The 23,840-nt window shown below is 34.9% G+C and overlaps 1 protein-coding gene across 2 annotated transcripts in view; it reads left to right on the top strand.

Annotated features, from left to right (window-relative positions):
- Window positions 1–23,840, top strand: part of LOC126882319 (zinc finger protein 271-like) — a 103,464-nt gene that overhangs the window by 13,386 nt on the left and 66,238 nt on the right. The window contains exons 1-2 of one of the 2 annotated variants that reach the window (XM_050647194.1): window positions 18,984–19,263; window positions 19,323–19,445. The exons of the other annotated variant lie outside the window; for it this stretch is intronic. Coding sequence (XP_050503151.1) covers window positions 19,137–19,263; window positions 19,323–19,445 — 250 coding nt within the window. The 5' untranslated portion in view covers window positions 18,984–19,136. Of the gene's footprint in view, window positions 1–18,983; window positions 19,264–19,322; window positions 19,446–23,840 lie in introns of those variants that run through there. 2 annotated transcript variants of the gene reach the window in all.

The following is a 23,840-nucleotide window of genomic DNA, read 5'->3' as shown; positions in this document are numbered from 1 at the left end:
GCTTAGGGTATATTATAAAATTGAAATTATACAAATGATGGGTCAGGGAGAAAATCGAAATTCAGTTTTTCGTGCTATTATTAAGTGCAGTGCCGTATCTTTCGACCACGAAAAACACTACTAACAAAAATGCTCTCAGTTTTTTAACTGTTTTTTACCCTGACCCTTCAAATGGATTAATAATTTCAGAACGTTTTCGGTCCAATAAGGAAAATCATCAGTGGAAACTTAAAAGTAAGTAAACAAGGACATTTGTGTCCTGAGAAAGATACCAGCCAACTGCCTGTAAAATCCAGATGTGAAATTAATTACAATTGACAAGACCTTCAGATAGGTGATAGTTTATTTGAGTTCTTCTTATGTTGCCGTGTACCTATAGTGCATTGGCAAATTATCTTAACAGGTTGACTGCCAGGCGGTCGTATACGTCCGCCAGTTCAATAAGTACTTCATGCCACGGCGGTCGTATACAACCGATTTGATACCATCTGTGATATACCTAGTTCCTATTTTGCCAGAGGTTGTGTAGAAAAGCGCATTTATTGCAGTATTCGACTGCTGTGGCATATAGTCGTTGCATATACATATCAGTTTTCATTTTGGCAGAATAGGGGAGACTGAAATGATATTGAGATTTTGACATATCTTTATTCTGGGTAAAAATATAAAAAATATTCATTCCAAACTAAATAACATACAAAAGTTGGAACGTGAAAGAAATAGGAACAGAAATAGAAAAAAATAGGAACATGAAAGAAATTAAAAATTATCAGTTATTTGGAATGTTTGTCGAAACAATCTAAACAAAGGTGAGGTTGACGTTCACAAGTGTCTCAGTAAGTTACTACTTTTTTGACCCGATTGTTTGTTATGTTTCCCCGAATCATTTTTCATTGTATCATAATGGTCCTTCTTTTTTCACCAAAGTATGAATTTGCATCGATCTTCTTGTAGTTCGTCTTAATTTGTTGTTGTTCCCATTCGGAATCATTAAGGCGGAGATACATATGCGCTCTGCTCGGTGTGCGAGCCGCTCGCGCGCAGCGTATTCGTCAGATTAGTACGTGTTTTCAAGTGACGCACAAACGGCACGCACACGGCGCACCACGATCTAAATTCTGTCGGTTTTTCAACAAACGCTTTGATGGTTCGCAATACGTATTTGGACGGGTTTGCGAGTGGTTTGTTGGTTTTGGCGCGCATGAATTGAATATTTGTTAGTAATGGAATGGTCGGAACTGTTGGAAGGAAATTGATGTTTACCGTGGAAAATCATTATTGTGGGATCCTCAATAAAGAACCATTTAATTTAAAGAAACAACTTAAATCCGATCTGAAAGGAAATAGAAGCTGAAATAAAAAAATGTACATGCGGACCTTTTTAAAAAATGTTAGTTCATTGTTGTACTAAAAATAACATGTATTAAAAATAAGATTTACTACTTTATTTGGGCATAAGCCACAATTCGAGTTTGAAATCAAGTTTACTTGACCTTTCGACTTTCACTTCGGAAATAGTTATCAATATCAAAAAAACATTCATAAGCAGATATATATTATGTGTCACCGGAAAGCGAAATAGGTAACGCACGACTTGGAGAACCTATAGTTTTCTAACTTCGTGTCTGGTGAAGCAACGCAGTTGAAACAAGCGGATATATTATAATTGTGTCACCGGAAAGCGAAAAAGGTAAGGCACAACTTGGAAGACCCAATAGTTTTCTAACTTCGCTTCTGGTGAAGCAACAGAGTTGGAACAAGCAGATATATTATAATTGGGTCACCGGAAAGCCAAAAAGGTAACGCACAACTTGGAAGACCCAATAGTTTTCTAACTTCGCTTCTGGTGAAGCAACGGAGTTGGAACAGGCAGATATATTATAATTGGGTCACCGGAAAACGAAAGAGGTAACGCACAACTTGGAAGACCCAATAGTTTTCTAACTTCGCTTCTGGTGAAGCAACGGAGTTGGAACAAGCAGATATATTATAATTGGGTCACCGGAAAGCCAAAAAGGTAACGCACAACTTGGAAGACCCAGTAGTTTTCTAACTTCGCTTCTGGTGAAGCAACGGAGTTGGAACAAGCAGATATATTATAATTGGGTCACCGGAAAGCCAAAAAGGTAACGCACAACTTGGAAGACCCAATAGTTTTGTAACTTCGCTTCTGGTGAAGCAACGGAGTTGGAACAAGCAGATATATTATAATTATGTCACCGGAAAACGAAAAAGGTAACGCACAACTTGGAAGAGCCTATAGTTTCCTAACTTCGCTTCTGGTGAAGCAACGGAGTTGGAACAAGTAGATATGTTATAATTGTGTCGTCGGAAAGCGAAAAAGGTAACGCACATCTTGGAAGAGCCTATAGTTTCCTAACTTCGCTTCTGGTGAAGCAACTGAGTTGGAACAAGCAGATATATTATAATTGGGTCACCGGAAAGCGAAAAAGTTAACACAGGGCTTGGAAGAACCTATAGTTCTCTAATTTCGTTTCTAGTGAAGCTACGCAGTTGAAACAAGCAGATACATTACAATTATGTCACCGGAAAACGAAAAAGGTATCGCATGACTTGGAAGTACCTATAGTTCTCTAATTTTGTTTCTGGTTGTAGGAACAAGCAGATATATTATGGTAGGGGAGCAAAGTATGCTAAATGTGCAGTCACTCGAGCACTTTGGGGACCTATTGGATTGTGATTATTAGGTCCTAAAACCAAAAAAGTTAGGTAAAATTTTCCATTTTAGTGGGGACTTCCCATTTTTTAATTTAATTTTCCATTTCCAACAATCTTTTTTCCGATTATAGCGCCATCTATCCATAATTCAAAAAAATGTTTCGAATAAAAGTTGTTTATTTTTATACAAACAATCCAAATCTTCAATAAGAAACGGGGTCTATCATTTAAGATTTTAAAGTAACCCCCCACCTCACCTCCGTGGGGGGTCGTGTTTGGAACCATTCGATAGATTTTTCAAAAACATTGATAAAGTGTATTTTGCAGTTTTTCGATATGATGTTTATTTTGCGAAAGATCGCGGGATTTGTATTTAAAATTTTAAATTTACCCCCCACCCCTCTCCGTGGGGGGTCAAGTTTGGTATTTTTCGATAGATTTTTGAAAAATATTGAACACGTAGTTTTTACTTTTTCAATCTGACGTTCATTTCGCGAAATATTCGCTTGTTTTTGTGAAACTTTTTGACTCACCCATTTCCGTACGCCCCGCTCAAATCGTCATATTTTTGAAATATAGACTCTTTTGCATGTACAGTAAAACCTGCCATATCCGGATCAATGTGGCGACAGACCGATCCGGATATGAAAAAATCCGGATATCAAGACCACTTCTTTTATAGTCTCTGAAACGTTCTCTCCTTCATACATTCCAGTAATCAACGCCATCAATAACTTTCGTCGATACACGTTTTATAGATTCTGTGTATATGTATTACATTATTTCGCCATCTTTTAGTTCTTTTGGGTCGGGATGAAAGGGTGCGTTGTCCAACAGCAGGACTGGTTTTTCTCGGTAGATCCGGACGGCAGAACCGTCCGGATATAGAGAGGTCCGGATATGACAGGTCCGGATATGGCAGGTTGTACTATACTTAACTTACCTTATCTTAATCTGACAATTTCGAATATTTTAAGGATAGATTTTTTTCGGGCCCCCCTGAACGAACTCCCCTGTGTTAAGAGCCAATATATGGTGGAGGTACATCTGCAGGGTACCACGTTTCTCCCCATATGATAATCTGACGCGCTCGAGTAACTGCAAAAATCCCCGCTTGTGCTCCCCTACCATTATATTTGTGTTGCCAGGAAGCGAAAAAGGTAGTTCCCGAAATGTTCCCAAACTGTGGCTTATTCCACATAAAGTAGTAAATTGCATAAGATGACACGAGAAAATAGTTTCAGAACAATACCAAAATAAGATGTAGTAGAAGTACAGGACAGAGACATGATTATCTACAATTACTAAACGTTCGTAAGTTTCCTCTGGATCGTCAAAATGAAAAATTTTAACGAACAATAACCGCGCCACGAACGCGCGGCGCACACACGGCGCGGAGTTCGCGGCGCGGATATCTGTCTCCGCCTTTATGTGGCTTAACGCGCGTGATACACACGCAAACTTTAAGTACGCGGGTTTAATGATCGCGGACTTAGTAGCTCGCCGTCCGTGATACACGGCAGACTTAAAGTACGCGGTTTTAAAGATCGCGGTCGCCGTCGGTGGTTTGTGCTATTTAGGAATTTTATCGTAATATATACTTCGTATCGTATCCTATCGTGTTATATATTTTTAACACTAATAAAAAAAGAGGAAATCGAAAAGTGTGGGTAACAAACAAAATATCATAGATAAGAGGGTAATATTTTCATCAGGAGGATAAAACAGCCTATAAATAATTAGGTTTACTTAAAAAAAAATAATCAAAAATAATTTAGTATAACTTAAAATAGTGTTTACGGTTTTCTCAAAACTTATAAAATGTAACTTGTCTCCTTTCAACAATAAACGACTGAATTATTTCTAGGCAATTTGCTTAATTAGTGAAAATATAAGTGTAACTTTAAACGCAATAACATGATGGCTCGAGGCTCGCGGCTCGTGGCAGTGATACACGTACGGGTTACGAGTAAGATTTCAAATAGAGCTCCATTTTCCCGGCCCCTTTTGATTTCCCGGGAATCGAGAGTAGGTAATTCGGATTTCCCGGGAATCGGGAAATTTAAAAATAAAGAAGAAATTGTTTTTGTTCTAATTTTTCAATGCAATTACTATAAAAAATTTGATTACAAATCTGAATTTTCGTTGTTTTTATTATTGAAATATGTTTAAAAAAAACATACATTGTTGAGTGTTTGATCTTTCAGGCTGGCTCTTTTTTGTACAGAAATTTGCTGAAGTTGAAAACGCACTTTCTGTTGATGTAGGTCTGATGCTTTTTAGTGAAGAGAGTAATTTTTTAAACTTCAGGTCAGCTGATTTGCACTAATCTAATACCGTATTAAATTTCCTATGTACTAATTCTTCATAAACATTATTTTAATTGAAAATAACTATTTATCTTATATAATTCTGGACGCTTCAAAATGAATCGGATCGTCGCATAAACAAAAGAATGTTTATGCTGACGGATGTGATACATTCTGATTTTACCCCCAAAATTGGAAGGTTTAACCCGGGAGCAGTCGCGCCAAAAAATCTAACATTTTATCCTCTTCCGTGATAACTTGAAGAAAAATTTTGTAACAACTTTTCACTCGTAAGTGCCTCGAGGAAGATTGTACTAATGTGGGAATTTTTTAAAAAAAATTTTATTTGTTTTATTAAATTTACGGCTTTGGTGAGAACCAATTAGCTTTAAAATTGTTATAAATAGATATTTTTAACGTAACGTAATAAGTCAATAAAAATATTATACAAAAAAAAATTTATTTTAAATGCGCATAAAAAATGTATTCTGAGATTTTTTCTCTACGCGCGACTACTTACGTGACAGAAGGGAGCGTGTTTATTCATTGTGAGTTAGTAATATCTCCGCTCATAATTTAAAATAAAATATTTTAAAATCCCGGGAAATCTGTAAAAATTACCGGGAATCGGGATTTTCATTTTTTACTGATTTCCCGGGAATGCAGCTCTAAACTCAGGCAATTCAACGACGAAGTGGTGTTGTTCATAAACTTCAGGCTGTAATGGAATAAAATTAGGGAAAGTCCTCAATTGACCAGTCAGACCAAATGGCAAGTTATAATTCAACCCTACGAAAATCACTGAAATGGTACATGAAGCCCGCTGTGGAATTTCTTCTTGGTACATCACTCGTAAATTCTCACATTATTTTCAACCAACTAGCCGATAAAAACATAAAAATAACTGAATTTAGAGAGCATGTAATAAAGTCGCTCCTAAATTATGAAGACAACATTAAAGGGTGATACACACGCGAGTAAGTACGCGAACTTATGGCTCGACGACCTTTTTCGCGCGTGTATCACAGCAAGTACGCGTACTTTAAGTCCGCCGAGTAAGTACGCCGTCGATCCAACAAGTTTGAAATTAGAGCTGTATTCCCGGGACACATTTCCCGGGAAATCAGTAAAAAATGGAAATCCCGATTCCAGGTAATTTTTACAGATTTCCCGGGATTTTAAAATATTTTATTTTAAATTATGAGCGGAGATATTACTAACTCACAATGAATAAACGCGCTCCCTTCTGTCACGTAAGTAGTCGCGCGTAGAGAAAAAATCTCAGAATACATTTTTTATGCGAATTTAAAATAAATTTTTATTGTATAATATTTTTATTGACTTATTACGTTACGTTAACAATATCTATTTATAACAATTTTAAAGCTCATTGGTTCTCACCAAAGCCGTAAATTTAACAAAACAAATAAAAAAAATTTAAAAACATTCCCACATTACTACAATCTTCCTCGAGGCACTTACGAGTGAAAAGTTGTTACAAATTTTTTCTTCAAGTTATCACGGAAGAGGATAAAATGTTAGATTTTTTGGCGCGACTGCTCCCGGGTTAAACCTTTCAATTTTGGGGTAAAATCAGAATGTATCACATCCGTCAGCATAAACATTCTTTTGTTTATGCGACGATCCTATTCATTTTGAAGCGTCCAGAATTATATAAGATAAATATTTATTTTGAATTAAAATTATGTTTATGAAGAATTAGTACATAGGAAATTTAATACGGTATTAGATTAGTGCAAATCAGCTGACCTGAAGTTTAAAAAATTACTCTCTTCACTAAAAAGCATCAGACCTACATCAACAGAAAGTGCGTTTTCAACTTCAGCAAATTTCTGTACAAAAAAGAGCCAGCCTGAAAGATCAAACACTCAACAATGTATGTTTTTTTAAACATAGTTCAATAATAAAAACAACGAAAATTCAGATTACACAAATTTATAAATTTTTCTATTTTTAAAACTTTCTTTAAAATTTTTAATTTTCTTTTAAATTTTTGAATTTTTCTAAACATTATTAATTTGTAATCAGTAATTGCATTGAAAAATTAGAACAAAAACAATTTCTTCTTTATTTTTAAATTTCCCGATTCCCGGGAAATCCGAATTACCTACTCTCGATTCCCGGGAAATCAAAAGGGGCCGGGAAAATGGAGCTCTACCTGAGTTTCGGTAGTGTGTTTAGTAAATAGTAACAAGACATCTCTTTTATCTTTCTACTTCAAAGAGCAGATGCCTCTCTCGTCTTCCAACCCAAACGTTTTCCCATTTTTCAATTTGTTATTTATTACTTCTTTTGGGTTTCCACGACGATTTGCTCTTAGCAAACTCTTACTGTATTAATTCTTTTTTGTTGGTAGGAGCCCATCGATGTAGTCTAGATTCGTGACTGATATGCAGCGTAATTTGCCTGTAATCCAGCTTCCGCAGAATAGTTGAAAATCTTGTGATTTCCAATAGGTTTTTTCCATGAGAGTTGTTCGTATCCATCAGCCTGGTATTGGTGATCTTCATTTCCCTGTATCCCTAAAAATTAGACGAGCACGTTGTTTTACTAACAATCAAACCTTTACTGATGAAATATTAGTCAAAGCAACCACTCGGCAGAATAATACACGACAAATCTCACCATGAACAGAATGACCGCCCGAACGATCGCTTGGCACCATGGGAATAAGTATGTCGCCTACGCCCCGGCGGTCGTATTCGACCGCTGACATATTTTTTCAAAAATTTGCACTAATAAATAAAATTGATGAAACATTAGTAATGCAAGTATTTCAATTGGTTGCCAGATGCACTTTTTTCAACTTAGCACCATGGACTTTTTAAACATTTTTTTGTGACAGTCAACCTGCTAAAGTGAGATGTCTGTCTTTTGCGGCATGTAAAAGCTCGTCAGTGTTATTTATGCCTGTCCAGTTCTTTATATTTCGTGGTCACTACATTTGTTTGTGACCTACACCCTTCTTGCCCTCAGTCTTTCCTTGGATGATTAGTTGAGGGATTGCATATTTGTCCCCTTTCAGAATATAGCCCAGATATATAATTTTTTGTATGTTGATAAAGTTACGCAATTCTCTCAGTATTTGCTCTTTTAAGACCTCGTTTATTTGAGTAACAATTAAAAGTAAACTATCACCTCCTGTCGTGAAGACTTTGTCGATTGTAATTAATTCCACTTCTTGATCTTACAGTCAGTTGACTGGTATCTTTCTCAGGATACACAAGTGCTTGTTTTGAGTAGGGATCAGTATGTTCTCTTAAAATAAAATCTATTAACATTAACCTCTTGTCAACAAGTTCAATATGTAATCTAAGGGTTATTAGACCTTACGATGTAGCTAGTTTCAATTACATACTAATAATGCAGGTATTTTCCACATTTTGTGAGTTTAATGATCCAACATTTTACCTCTTTGTATTAATTATATTGACATGGAAATAGTTACTTTTAGGTATTCACTGATGATTTTCTGATAAGAACAAAACGTTCTGAAATTTTTAATCCATTTGAATAATTTAAATTTTATAAAAAAATTATAATTTTCAGTACTACTGTGTTATGTTTGTCTTTAATCTTTTCGACACAAGGTCACTTACCCATCAGCCATGGTACTGTATTCTGATAAATGTTGTATCTATTAGAGAGGTCTGTGCTCTGATTAAAAAAAAACTATTTACTACACCCAAACACAAAAGGCTAATATGGAATATGATAGCTAATAAGAAGAAAATCTGTAACCAATGGATAGAAAATTTCAAGTATATGTTTTGCATTTATAATAATGCTCTAGATAGAATATTGGTTCGGTGTGCCAACTTCAGAAAAAGAAGCTCGAATGTAAAGTTCTTGTAACCTTCTGGTTTCAGTATAGTATTAGGGTTTTTAACATGACTTAACCACCACATATACCCGGAAACAAACGCGTTATGTGTTACTCAAAGTACAGTGGTAGTTAAATTAGAAATAGGAAAATTTCTTGGTGTCAGTGATGGGAGTAGAACCTAAATCCTCCAGATTATTAAGCCAGTAAAACAGCTGCTGAGACATGGCCTCAACTTAAATGTTATAATTAAAAAAGGGGTTACCATCTTCAACATAATTTTTAATAAACTTTTTAAGATAAGCTACACACATCTAAGCCCATACTTGGAAGAAATTTTGGGTGAAAATCAGTAAGGATTTTTACTTGATCAGTAAACAATATACCAGATGTTTGTCTTAATTCTTGAAAAAACTAGGAAGTTTGACAAGATAAAGATGCCTATGTCAAAATAATTTTATCTATAGCTACGGTATTTAACACCTTGGCTGCGTTTAGAGATATTTATAAACTTACGTTGAGTGCATTGAGGCATATATAATATGTCCTTTAGTGAACCTTTGCCATCAAGTGTTACAACACAGTCGACGCAGCCAACCATTACTGTAATATGAGGTCTTTTGGCTCGTGACTCATCCAAGGTGTTAATAATTCTACCCAGATGTTTTCATGTATAGATGACTTGGAGCTTGTGGCATCCAGGATCTGTAGCTTCAAGGATATGTTTGATGCACCCATAAATGCACGAGATAATAATGGGTCTAATGATCTACATACAATGAAAACAAAAAAAGCCCATGACATCAAGGACAGACTAGAAGATCAGAATCATTGGAAGAGACTTAACATTGGTAACTATAATTTTGAAGTGGTAAGCGTAGTTAACACCACAAAGATAAAATAGGAAGGAGTAAAGAATAAACTGAAGAATATATTGCTTGCAAATAGAAGTTTATGAAAACAGACTATTAATATTGATGAATATGATAGAATAATCAGCCCTATTCTGTAACTTTTAACAAATCGAATAGAAATGACCAAGTCGAATCGTAATTACCTGTCATTCGGTAACTCACATCGTAATCCTTGGCAAATCGAAATCGCCAGCCTCTATTGGCGATGGAGGTGGTGGCAACCCCGCATTGACAAGCGAAATTAGTGTTCTGTGCCGTGTTCGTTACTGGGCCTAGATTCCGTGCACTGTAGATATCTACAGTCGCTTTCTGTCGATGGCAATTGTCATGAAAATATTTGAATTTTTAGTTTTAATTCAAATATTTTCTTGTTTTACTAAATGTCACTTCAGCATCAATTAGAGTATAACCTAGCAAAACTAGAAAATAATTCAATTAAAGCTAAAAATTCAAATATTTTCTTGACACGTGACATCGATCGAAGGCGACTGTAGATATCTACAGTGCACGGAATCCAGGCCCTGGATCTAAACTTGAAATATGACACTGTTGCCATATCCTCAATTTTTTTATACTATCACATTATATAAAATTTCACTTTCAAAATGATTTTGAAACACCAAAAAAGAGTTTTGAAAAGTAAATAAAATATTAGTGTAAATATTGGACAAAAAAGCTCAAAAGAGGATAAATGATTTTAATAAATCAAAGTTAATTAAAATTGTTATAAAAAGAATATAAACTGATTAACTGATAAATAAAAAAGATAACATGTAGGTATAAATGTTTTTAAATCAAAGATAATTTAAATTGATGTTATTAATTACTTGTTATTAATTAATTGTGATGCTCTTCATTGAGAGCATCACAATCCCCATATTTAAAAAAGGACAAAAAACTTGCCCACAAAACTATAGAGGAATAACCCTCTTAAATACAACGATGAAACTTTTCATGGGTATTTTTAAGGACAAACTGGAAAGACAAATCACTAATGCTGAAGAACAACAAGGTTTTACAAAGGGGCGAGTTTATGCCCCTTCTTGTTTAACCTACTGACGGGCAAAATTATAAACAAAGTAACATCTCTTAATCTCGGATATAGAATGGGCAACAAAAGAATTGGTATGGTGTGTTACGCAGATGATGCAGCAATTATTGCTGAATCAGAAGATGATCTTCAGAGACAGCTCTTTCAGTTCTTTCAAATAAGCCTCCAACTAAATATGAACATTTCTACCAACAAAATTAAATGTATGACAATAGCAAAAAATCCGCTCAGATGTAAGTTAGTGGTTGAGAACAACCCCATAGAACAGGTGATGCAATTCAGATATCTGGGCATAGATATATCAAGCACTCACGACCCAGTAAAGGATTGAGGAGTCAGATCAACAAAACATCTGCATTGTCAGGATGTCTGCGGGAGATAGTCTGGTCAAATCCGTATATGCGCACAGATAGTAAAATTAGAATCTACAAGACTCGCATACGACCGATCATGACATATGGCATAGAAGTGCGCGAAGACACCAACAAAACGAAACAGATGCTAAGAGTTGCCGAAATGATAACCCTAAGAACAATAGTGGGGAAAACAAGAAGACACAGTAAGAAATACAGACATTAGAGAGCAATACAAAATTCAAGATATTGTAAGATGGGGAAGGCAGCGCAAGAGGATGTGGTACAACCATGTAAGACGAATGGATGAGAATAGACTCCCAAAAATTGCCCTAGAAAACAACCCGCCCGGTTCAAGACCCCCGGAAGACCACCTAAAAGATGGAGGGATAGTTTGCAATCTACCTCCCAGGAAATTAATCAGAGCCAGCTTCAGAATTAAACAGATCGAAAGATCTCCAAGAAGTAAAAGAAGATGAGTAAATAAATTAAAATCGATATTACTATGGTTTATTTTTAAACCAGGAGGAGTAAATTAAAAAGATAGATTCATAATAATATGCAATCTTAAGATTTGATTCCAGCTAAATAACTGCTAAACAACTTTTCCCAAAAATGCCTCTTTTCTATAATTTATTCAGGCTATAATCTTTTATTGATAAATATAGACGTATACTGGTATAATATATTTATCAACCAACGTTATAAGTCTATCCTTATACTTTATCAGTGGCGGCTCGTGACTTTTACAATAGGGGAGGCTATACCTAACTGTAAAATATCTAGACAAATTGGCACTAGCAAAAAAATGCGCCAAAAAATGTAATTTAAGGCCCCATTTTTTGACCATTTTTTATTTACATTTCATAATATCATCCTAATTCATAATTTCATGATATCATATCATTTTAAAAATAGTTAGTCTAATTGTAAAAGTTTAATACCAAAGTTTGTGTCGTTTATTTGTTAACAATTCCATCTATTTGTAAATAGATACCTCGCATATCAAAATAAATACAGATTTGAAGTTTTGCAGTCCATACATAATGAAGCTTCAAATTTTTTAAGATACTCAACTGAATTTTTTAATTCTAAACGCGGCCTACTGCGAATTCAAAAACACCATAAATTACCGATATTTTGCTTTGAGTTAGAGATATATCGGAAAAAGTTATTTGAGCAAGTTGTTCCAAATATTATTATAACCCCACATACCAAATTTCATAACAAAATTCGTACTTTTAGATTTTTCATTATTTTTAGTCAGGACCCTAAAATTCGTTGTCCTGAAACGCACGCAACGGAGCCGAGAAGCTATTCTGCCTCCCTTGGTATATCTCCGGGCAGCGTGTGATGGCACCGTAGATGCCACTGTTAGGAGACCGGGTCTCCTTAAAGGCCTGCTGCGCTGCACGGAGCATTAGCAGTGGAGACTATTAGGCTTCTCGGCTCCGTGCTCCGTTCATGCATCTCGGGATAACCCAGGGTCCTGCCTACAATAATATGTACATAATAAAACTGAGACGCGATCATGCATTCTAATGCTAATGCTCCGTACGTATGGATAATTAGTGATAATATGGAATTTACACGTTGTATAATAGTGAGAGTGCTTGTTATTTTCGCGATTCATGATAAACAAAACAGTGTAGAGTGTGTAAAAAATTTATGGGGAGGCTGAGCCTCCCTTGTCTCCTCTGACGAGCCGCCACTGTACTTTATACAAGAATCTTATTCTTGTACATTATACCATTGATTGAAATTGTACAAGGAATAAATAAAAAAGTATGGCAACACTGTGACTGTCCAGCATTCAGGGCATAGCTTCCTTTTCTTCTTAATTCAGGTTGAGGTTTATCAAATTGTCGGAGAGTTTTTTTTCAATATTCTTGATTATTTTCTTAAACTGGATCTGCCCTTGTGTGACTCTCCATTTTTTTTATTATTCCTTATCAGTCACTTCTGAACCCCGTTTATTGTAGCAACTTTGGTGATGCCACAGAATGGTTCTGGGCCTTCAAAGTTTTCTCTCGAGCCTTGTTCTGAATCGAACGAATCTGCTCATTCATTCCCATGTAACCATTCATGAGCTGGCATCAATATTCTTTGTTGTACTGAATCTGATTAGCTCATACTTTGTAAGTCAATTTCTCTGATATATATTGCTTACGCCATTTATTTTTTATTTTAGATTTTTCCCAGAAGAACCGAGTGGAAGTTATGTTATCTGCATTTTCGTGTAGTAAAAAACAACAAACTAAGGACAAGCCTAAACGAAGTCTGAACTATGAAGAAGCAGCGTTAAAAGATTCTTCTTGTTCTAAAGAATTCTCTACCATAAATAATTTAAACAAAAATACTATCATTCAGACTGAAGAAGGGCTGTACAAATGTGAAATTTGTTTTAAGGAGTTTAGCGAAGCAAACAGTTTGAAAACGCATTTGAAAGTGCATACGGGCGAAAAGCCTTACAAGTGTGAAATTTGTTGTAAGCAATTTGGTCTAGGTAAGAATTTGAAAAGTCATTTAAGGATACACACTGGTGTAAAGCCTTACAAGTGTGAAATTTGTTCTAAGCAGTTTACTGTAGCAGACAGTTTGAAAAAGCATTTGAGAGTGCATACTGGTGAAAAGCCTTACAAGTGTGAAATTTGTTCTAAGCAATTTAGTCAAGATGGAGATTTGAAAAGACATTTAAGGATACACTCTGACGAAAAGCCTTACCAATGTGAAATTTGTTTTAAGCGGTTTTCTCAGACAAGTCATTTGAATACACATTTGAGATTGCACACTGGAGAAAAACCTCATGAGTGTGAAATTTGTCTTAAGCAGTTTAATGAAGCAGGTAATTTGAAAGGTCATTTGAGGATACACACTGGACTAAAACCATACAAGTGTGAAATTTGTTGTAAGCAATTTAGCCAAGCAGCTCATTGGAAATCACATTTGAGAATACATACTGGAGAAAAACCTTATCAGTGTGAAATTTGTTTGAAGCGATTTGGTGAACCAGGTCATTTGAAAAGGCATTTGAGAGTGCATACTGGAGAAAAGCCTTATAAGTGTGAACTTTGTTTTACTCAGTTTACTCAGTCAAGCAGTTTGAAAACTCATTTGAGATCACACACGGAAGAAAAGCCTTAGTCGGCGAACACAGTGGAGGCGGTTTCCGCTTACGGTTAAACCGCGCGGAGCCGCTTTTAAACGTTTTCAAAATGAATGCACGTCTTTAAATGTACACGAACATAGTAAAAGCAGGTTCGCGCGGGCCAACCGCTTTAACCTGCCAGACCGCATTTACTAGAATGAAAATTTAGTTTTTTCCGCGCGGTTTTAATGTTTACTCGAATGAGAATTTAGTTTATTCCCTCTTTTTGTCGCGCGAGTTCAGTGATTTTACAATGAATATGTAAATATGTATTTATGTAAATTACACCAGTTTTTAGTTAAACGATACTCCACTTTCTCCAAAATGTAATTAAAAGTCTCTTGAGTCATTCTCATATACTGGAAGAATCGTTCATTATCTTCTTTTAATTTTTGAACTATATGATGATATTCTCCATAAATTAATCTTTCTCGATTAATAGGATGTACACCAACTCTCTTTCTTTTCAGTTTAGTCAAAACAGAATCTAAAGCAAGTATATCGTCATCGGAAGACGACATTTTGCTACTAGTAGACGCAACTGACAAATTTGAACGATCTCTCTCGCTTTTACCTGTCTTCACTGTGTTACCATACCGCGCGCGAGAACCGCGCGGTTTGTCCGTAAGCGGAAACCGCTTCCACTATGTGTGCCGCCTTAGGGATGTGAAATTTATTTTAAGCGACTTTGAAATAACTGACAACTGAGTTCTCTCGATGACAATATGGTTGTTAGCATTAAGGGACACTAACCTCAAAATTGACAATTCATTGCGGCTGACACAAATAAACGTCAAAGATGACAATGTAGTAGTTAAATATTTTTGGCCTAAAGGAACGGGAAAACTGTCTGTTTAATTTTAAAATTAGGTTTTAAATAAAAAATATTTTAAAAATTGAAGTAAACGTAATTACTCATTAATGATATTCTTTGTTTTTGATTTATTTATGGACAGATTTGCTTCCAAACTCACCCATTCTGTTCGTTTTAACAGCTCTATTGCACCAGAAACTCGTACTCAACCAGAAGCGTCATCTAACACAGGTTAGCACAGTTGCCAGTGCCACAATGATCTCAATGTATAGGCCCTATGTCCAGCTGAACGATTTACGTACTGTATGAGTACACAGCCAAAAAAAACCTAAGAGCAAGGTTGGCAGGTTTAAACTAACATGCTTGAAATCTTGGTTTAAACCAACTGGTATTTTAAAGAAAAAACCTATTTTTGTATTTTCGAACTTGTATTTTCGAAGTTGTTATTTTGTATGTTTATATTAATTTTTTGTGTGTAAATAAAAATAAAAGTATTATGTTTTTCTTTGATTATTACTTTATATAATAATTTATTAATTTTTAAAATATTTATACTTATATCTTGTATCAAATACACCTGGTTTAAACCAAAAAACCTGTTTCATGAAACAGGTTTTTACCATAATAATTTCATTTATGATAAGGATATGTGGAAATAGTTTTTAAATAAGACACCTGTAACAAGCCACAGTTTATTTAAGAGGTTTGGGGAAATTTTGATATCAAGAATCTACTACTCGGAGATTGGACATTATTACCCTGTATATTAAATCTAGGCCCGGTCTTTTCTCCTCCGAATAACTATTTATTGGGAAGTTTATCCGACAGATTACATGTAAATCTGTCAAATAAACCTCCGAATAACTTTTATTCGGAGGTGAAAAGACCGGGCCCTAATCGCGGACGTTTCCCCAACTGTCATCAATACGACTAACTTCACGCGTAATTTTGATACGAGAATTATAAAAAAAAATATATGCATTGAAATCCAGATCCCGTAATTCGTTAAGCGTGATAAAGTGAGTACAAAGACATACATATTTCTTTCTTTGTAATTACAGCTTCAATTTACCGCACACTTTTCGTAGACTCTGCCGATAAGGTAGAGTCGGGTCGCGGACTTTTCCCCAACTGTCATCAATACGACTAATTTCACGCGTAATTTTGATACGAGAATCGATTAAAGTCGACTTTACATTACATGATTTATCTTATCATGTGATTTGGTCATGGAGTGAAATTTACATGTTTATACTGTGTGAATTGTCATAGTGTTTTATCATAAGCATTGTCATGGGCCAAATCGTAGTGTAAAGTCGACTTAAGGCAAGCGTCCACAGGCCCGCTTCGTACGCATCGGATCAATTTTTCATACTGCGTCCACTGTATCGGCAGCGATCGGATTGCCGATGCCACTACCTGCTAGGGTAGAAAAATTACTAAGGTAGACTTTAAAATTGGTTGTTTGTTTATTTATTTATTGGTTGTTTATTTAATTTAATAATTAATTTATGCATATTAACTACATTTATTAGTATGATATTTTAATGTATCCGTTTAGTAATAAAAAATCCACAAAAACGTAAAATGTATAGTTCTTTTTTAAATATCTACAAAACGAAACATGCTAGGTCCATACAACCTGATATTAAAAGAAGGCCTGTAATATTTACTACAAAATGCAATACTAATATACAATATACAGGGTGTACCATTTAAAAAAATGAAAAAAAAAATGTATTTGCAAATAGTGATCACATTGTATTTTGATATACCATACCTATACCTATGTCAAAGATAATAAATTATTTAAAAATGACACTATACTGATAAAACTCTCCTATGTCATTTTAAATATTTCGAAAATTATTAACTTTGGGCATATACGACCTTACACAAACTCTACATGTTTGTGAAAAATAGATTCAAAAATTATTTGTAAACATTTTTTTATCGGCATAGTAATATTACAGCTTACACACCAATTCTCTCGGTAGACGTCAAGCTATAGCAGAAACACGATGGTAGACCGCATAATAGCACCCATTTTTCTAAGTAATTATATATTTGAATATAAAGGAATACACAAAGCTGTTACAATTTGATTTAAATGGAAAATAGTAACTACATCAGTAAAAAAGTTTCTTTAAAGATTAAGAAAATATTATGTCAATTTATAGATCGACGTAGCGGAATTTTTGCGCATGAGTAGAAAGAGTAAACAATGACTTAATTCTAATTCAACAACATAGCCTATAAATTATGTGAACAGTAATAAACAAACTTTGTGTTTATTTATACTTATACTATTATTTATTATAATATTTATCTTTTTTGTGTATTACATGGATTAGGAAATAAACGAAGATATGCTCCTTGGTGCCGCATGCCGTGGGGTTTCCAACTATTTTGTTTCATTTCCTGGTCTTTAAAATGTTTATTGGATTTACCTATCGTATAATATGTGTAAATAACCCCGAATTAGGCTAATAAACAACACATATTTATCTGAAATATTGAAATGACTCTATGATATATTTTTATTAAATTAATAACTTAACATCCATTGTATTAACAAATAATTAACAAAATTCGAATATGTTGATAAACAACTTTATCTTTACAAAATTGATGAGGGCGTGTCCACTTTGGGTGACAGAACAAAATTCTTAATTTTGATTCGCCAGACGTAAGAAACGCACTGTAAAAGATGAAAGTTGGTGAACTCTTCCGTTATGTTACGTTTCTCTTATGTTCCGTCAGGCGCTTGCTTTCATCCATAAACACGAGTACACAAAATTCAGTGTTGATCTTTTCCAGTGCGTCTACGCTACGTCAAACTATAAATCCAACTTAATTAAATACTTTTTTTGGTTTTCAACTACTTGTAACACACTTTGGTTGCTTTTTCATGTTATGTGAGGGACAATAAAATGTCTCGCATCAATTTTACACTTCTCTCAAAAACATCATTAACAAGTCTAATATTTTTTAAAAAATTCATTGCTGTGATAGAAAAATGTGTTGTTTTTTTTAACGAGAATAATTTTCATAGTTAGATACTCAAGATATCTTGAAAAAGACTAATAAACATGAAAAATGAGTAATATTTATGACATTTTATTCCCCATAATCAACTTATCATGGCTTGTAATATTTTTTTCTGAATATACGTATATATAAAATAACAGTTAAAACTGAGTTTACTTGTTTCATTACGGACAAAACGATCGTCAAAATGCAAATAGCCGTAGATTAGCTCCACTGGCCCAAGCGAAATTCCGTGGGGTGCGTCCACTGATCGGCATTCCGAATGATTCATCGGCACGCATCGCAAAAGTTGCCTCTCGAAGCAACCCTTCTTCGGCATTCCCGATGGTGCGATCCGTACGATGCGGGTCAGTGGACGCAGGTACATAAGTTTTTGTACAAGGCAAACTAAAATCCGTTGCGTACGATGCGGGTCTGTGGACGCTTGCCTTTGAGAAGTATTCTAATTTTTTTATAATCTTTCATAAAAGTGAGAATTTTTAAGGTTAAGTTGAGGAAAAATCTTGCTGGAAGGTTGGCAACGTGCGCGGCCCAAAATAGGGACGACTCTACGTTATCGATAATAGTCTACGAGAAGTGCAGCGTAAATTGGAGATGGAATTACAAAAAAAAATACGTATGTCTTTGTACTCACTTTATAATGCTTAAAAAATTACAGAATCTGGATTTTAATGCACATTTTTTTAATTTTCTCGTATCAAAGTTGCGCATGAAGTTAGGCGTGTTTAATGACGGTATCGATTTTGGGGGTGACCCATTGGCAACACTGTGAAGTTTTTTTGACTTATTGACACTTGACATTATAAGTCTGAGCTTTTGTTTTGAGAATTTTGACATTTTGAGATTGAGGTTTTGTTTTTGTTTGGCTTTGGCATTTTTGGCTCTCTCAGGGTGCTCAGGCTCTGGCATTTTAAGGACTACCAACTACCCTTTTAGTAAATAATCACCGCACCGAGCCATTAATTTGTTAGCTATGGAATTTAAAGTAGAAATTAACGAGAAGTTTGTTGAATATGATCCAAGATATTTTTTAAGTAGTCACTTAGATACATCAACAAATCTTGGGGTTTTGAAGAATGAACCAGATGAAGATAAGTCTGGTAAGACAAATACAAATTAGTACACTAAAAAATGTGAAATGATTACTACTTTTTATTAGGTATGGAATTTAAAACTGAAATTAAGAATGAGGTCCTTGAGGGTGAGCAACAATATTTAGAGACTCATGTATCCACATCACTAGATCTGGAAAAGTTCAAGAATGAACCAGAGGAAGACTCAGGTGAGGGAAATTGTAAAAATGTTGAAGAACTTGTATAGTTAAATTGTTTATTGTTGAAAGGGGATAAGCGCCATTTTCTACTTAGTTATAGTAAAGAACCTTCTCTCTTTTATATCCGTGTCATTTAGCATTGAAAGGAAACAAACACGGATGCCTTGCATGGGTATAGTTTATACTGTGAAACCGTATTTAACACCAAATGACGAGAATATAGAAAGATGTCGGATTATCAAGGGGCAACTGTATTTTAATTTTCTACTAAAATTGAAATTACCTAGAAAAATTAAATTGACTGTTTACAAAACACTAATAAGACCAGTGCTAACATATGGCTCAGAAACTTGGTCACTTACTCAGAATGACCAAGAACTGCTCAAACGTTTTGAGCGAAAAATTTTAAGAAGAATTTATGGTGGCATAAAAGAACAAGGTTTGTGGCGCAGGCGTTACAACTGTGAGTTGTATAGAAATTTTGGAGAACCTGACGTACAATTCATTAAGGTAGCACTCCTTAGATAGATAGGTCATATAATCAGGCGAGAGGAAGATGCCATAGTCAGAAAAGTATTTGACCGAAGAGGGCCGATAGGACAACGAGCAAGAGGAAGACCGAGACTTAGGTACCAAGACAACCTAGAAAATGATTTGAAATCTAATGGAATTAGAGCATGGAGAAGAGTTGCCAGAGACAGGGGCGAATGGAGGATTGTTCTGAAGAAGGCTTTGGCTCATAAAGAGCTGTAACGCCACTTATGATGATGACTAAAATTGAAATTAATTAAAATCAATGGGAAAATCCCAATAGTTGGTTGTATACCTTACTTACTTACTTAAGCCGTCCTCTTGTACCTTACGGTGTCGGTTGTATACCATAGTTTAAAAAAACCTATACAGAAGTAAAAACTTCAAATTGTATTTTGGTATAAAATCGTTTATTTAAAAACTATCTAAAAGTCATCCACATGGATTGCAAAACGTTTTCGTTCTGAACAGAACATCTTCAGTGCCTGGAATGAAGTATTTCCACGTTAGATTAAGGCAAAAAGGTTCAAATTGTGACTGTTAATGAGAAAAATATGTGGAGAATACTTACATTCCGCAAAGTAGTTGTAACTAGCACACCAATGAAGGTGGTAACTTCATAATATATGGCTTACATTATAAATTTTCAGTATTCATTTGGCTTTCGACAAATAAACATCACATCGTATCGTTAGCAAATGAATTAAGCCATAATTACAGTAATTAAGGTGATAATTAAAAACCGATTGTTATTAAAGTTAGAAAGTTTTTATTTGCAAAATTAAAATTCGACTGTGATAAGATACAAAAGTTTTATCTGCACAAATAAATAGTTACACTGTTAAATACTTCATGGAATATATGGCCTGGAATAGTCCAGGCAATCTCGGGCCATAGTGTGAGATGGGTGTACTGAAAAATGGAAAAAGACAATATGGTTTCCCTACCGACAACATCAAGTGAAACATTACTTTTTCAACAAAATCAAGTGCTCTTTACTGAGAATCAAGCCAGAAGTCAAAATGAGCAGATGTTCTACAACGCCTGGTTACAGGAAAAACAAGAAAGAGAAAATCTACATATCGTCATACAACAAATGAAAATCCAAATAGATACCCTACAAAAGAAGATAGGCGAAGAAAAACAACAGCACAATGAAGATATAGAATATCGCACAGACGACGAAGAACTGAGTAAAGAAACGGAATGGATTCGAGTCCAAAATTCAAAAAAAAGGAAGATAAGCAACTCCCCAAAGGAAGTACAGCCCCACTCCCACCAACATAGAAGTAAACCAGATGAGACACAAACGGCACGTAAACCACCACCAGTCATTATAAACAAATTGGAAAAATACGACACCCTAGTCAGCCACTTATCAGGTAAGCAAATATCTTATCAAACTAGCATGCTTGCAGGTGGAAATATAAAAATTAATGTCAAAGACGAAAATAGCTACAGAAACCTAACCAAGACTCTAAATGACACAAATCTCGAATGGTATTCGTTTGAAGATAAACAAAATAGACCTCTAAAAGTGGTTGCAAGAAAACTGCATCAAACTTGCCAAGTTAAGAACATAACGGAAGACCTAAAAAATAAGGGATATAAAATAGAAAACGTAACCCAATTACTAAGAGGAAAGGACAAATCGCCACTGCCACTTTTTGCACTTACTTTTAGTAAAGAGGAAAATACAAAAAAAGTGTATGAAATTACGGAAATTTTAAACATGAAAGTGACGATAGAAGCTTTCAGAAAACCGAATTTGATTCCACAATGTAAACGGTGTCAAGAGTACGGACATACACAAAATTATTGCAGAAGAGAACCGAGATGCGTAAAATGCATCGGAAAACATTTAACAAAAGATTGTAAGAAGCCACAAGATAAAGAACCCAAATGCATACACTGTGGTGGTGCCCACCCAGCTAGTTATAGAGGTTGCACCACTGCTATATCTCTTCAAAAATTACGGAACAAACAGAGACCTACAACCAAACTACAAAACAAGGCAGCAGACATGGAGAATCCTACGCAAATCCATCCAAGAGAGGTTAACCAAAACCAAACATATGCCCAAATAGCCTCTAACCAGCCAAAACAACCAGTAGAGAATGATCTCAATTCGATATCAAACATGCTACACATACTAATAGAACGCATGAACAATCAAGAAGAATTCAATAAAAAAATCCTAGAAAGATTAAATAGCATAGAAACTAGTAGACGATAAAATGGCGGAAGAGTTAAGAATTTTACATTGGAACGCAAACGGCCTCTTGCAACATCAGCAGGAGATGCTGTTTACCTTAAATAACCAAAAAATCGATATATGTTTAATATCAGAGACACACTTCACTAAACAAACATATATTAAACTGAGAGGATATCAAATATATCAAGCTCTTCACCCTAGAAACACAGCTAGTGGAGGAGCAGCAATAATCGTTAAGAGTAATCTAATTCACCTCGAAAGAGAAAATATAGAGACTGAAGCCATCCAGGCAGCTAGTATAAGTGTCAAAACAAAAAAATATGAAGTAACAATAGCAGCTGCATATTTTCCACCCAAACACAATCTAAAAAAAGAAAATTATGTCCATTTGCTTAACACGCTTGGAGAAAAATTTATTATTGGTGCAGACTTTAATGCTAAAAACACTGTATGGGGTTCAAGGTTAACCAATACAAAGGGTAGAGAACTACATGCAGCAATAGAAAAGATAAACGGTAAATGGCACTCAACTGGAAAACCAACATATTGGCCCACTGATCAAAATAAAATACCAGACTTAATTGACTTTTTCATTTCAAGAAAAGTTGCAACAAATTTTATGAAAATAGAAGAAGTTGATGGTCCCAGTTCTGATCACTCTCTAATACTACTCACAATCAGTGAGCATATAATACTAAGAGAAAATAACCCAACATTAACCAATAAGAGAACGGACTGGTCTAGCTTTAGACAGGAGTTAAGTGACAGAATTGAGCTTAATGTACCAATCAAAACTAATGAACAACTTGATGAAGAAACAGAGACACTAACCATAAATATACAACAAGCAGCTTGGAATAATACCAAACAAATTATAAGAAAAACCAAAGGACAAAATTATCCCAAAGAAATTCGAGAACTGGTGCAAAGAAAAAGAAAAGCCAGGAAGACATGGCAAAAAAGCAGAACTGCAGAAAATAAAAATATATTAAACAACCTCACCCAACAGTTAAGAAGGGAAATAGATTTAATTAAAAATGAATCAGTAAACCAATACCTAAATGATCTGACAGATGACCAAACCACTGACTACTCGTTGTGGAAATGTACAAAAAGAATAAATAGACCAACGCAACAGATTCCGCCAATTAGAAAAGAAAATGGAACATGGGCAAGAGATGGAAAACAAAAAGCAAATCTTTTCGCTTTATACTTGGAAAATGTATTCCAAAATAACGAAATGGGAAATAATCATCAAGCCGAAAACGAAGATAATCAAAGCACTGAAATTGATTTGAACAATACTGATCAAGACATAATAAAGCCTACTACTCCTAAAGAGGTTACCAACGTAATCAAAAACAATATCAATCCCAAAAAGGCTCCAGGATTTGACTTAATAACAGGAGAAATACTACAACAATTACCTAGAAAGGCCATCGTAAAAGTCACAAACCTTATAAATGCAGTATTCAGGTTGAAATATGTACCAATAACGTGGAAAACATCTGAATTAATCATGATTCCCAAACCAGGGAAACCAACCAACAAGGTAGAATCATACAGACCAATATCTCTGCTACCAATTTTATCCAAACTATTTGAGAGGATATTGCTAGCACGAATGCAACCTATACTCGACCACAGGGAAATTG

This window comes from Diabrotica virgifera, chromosome 3, assembly GCF_917563875.1.
Source record: "Diabrotica virgifera virgifera chromosome 3, PGI_DIABVI_V3a".
NCBI classification, from domain to species: Eukaryota; Metazoa; Arthropoda; class Insecta; order Coleoptera; family Chrysomelidae; genus Diabrotica; species Diabrotica virgifera.
This window is presented reverse-complemented; position numbering and strand designations above follow the sequence as displayed.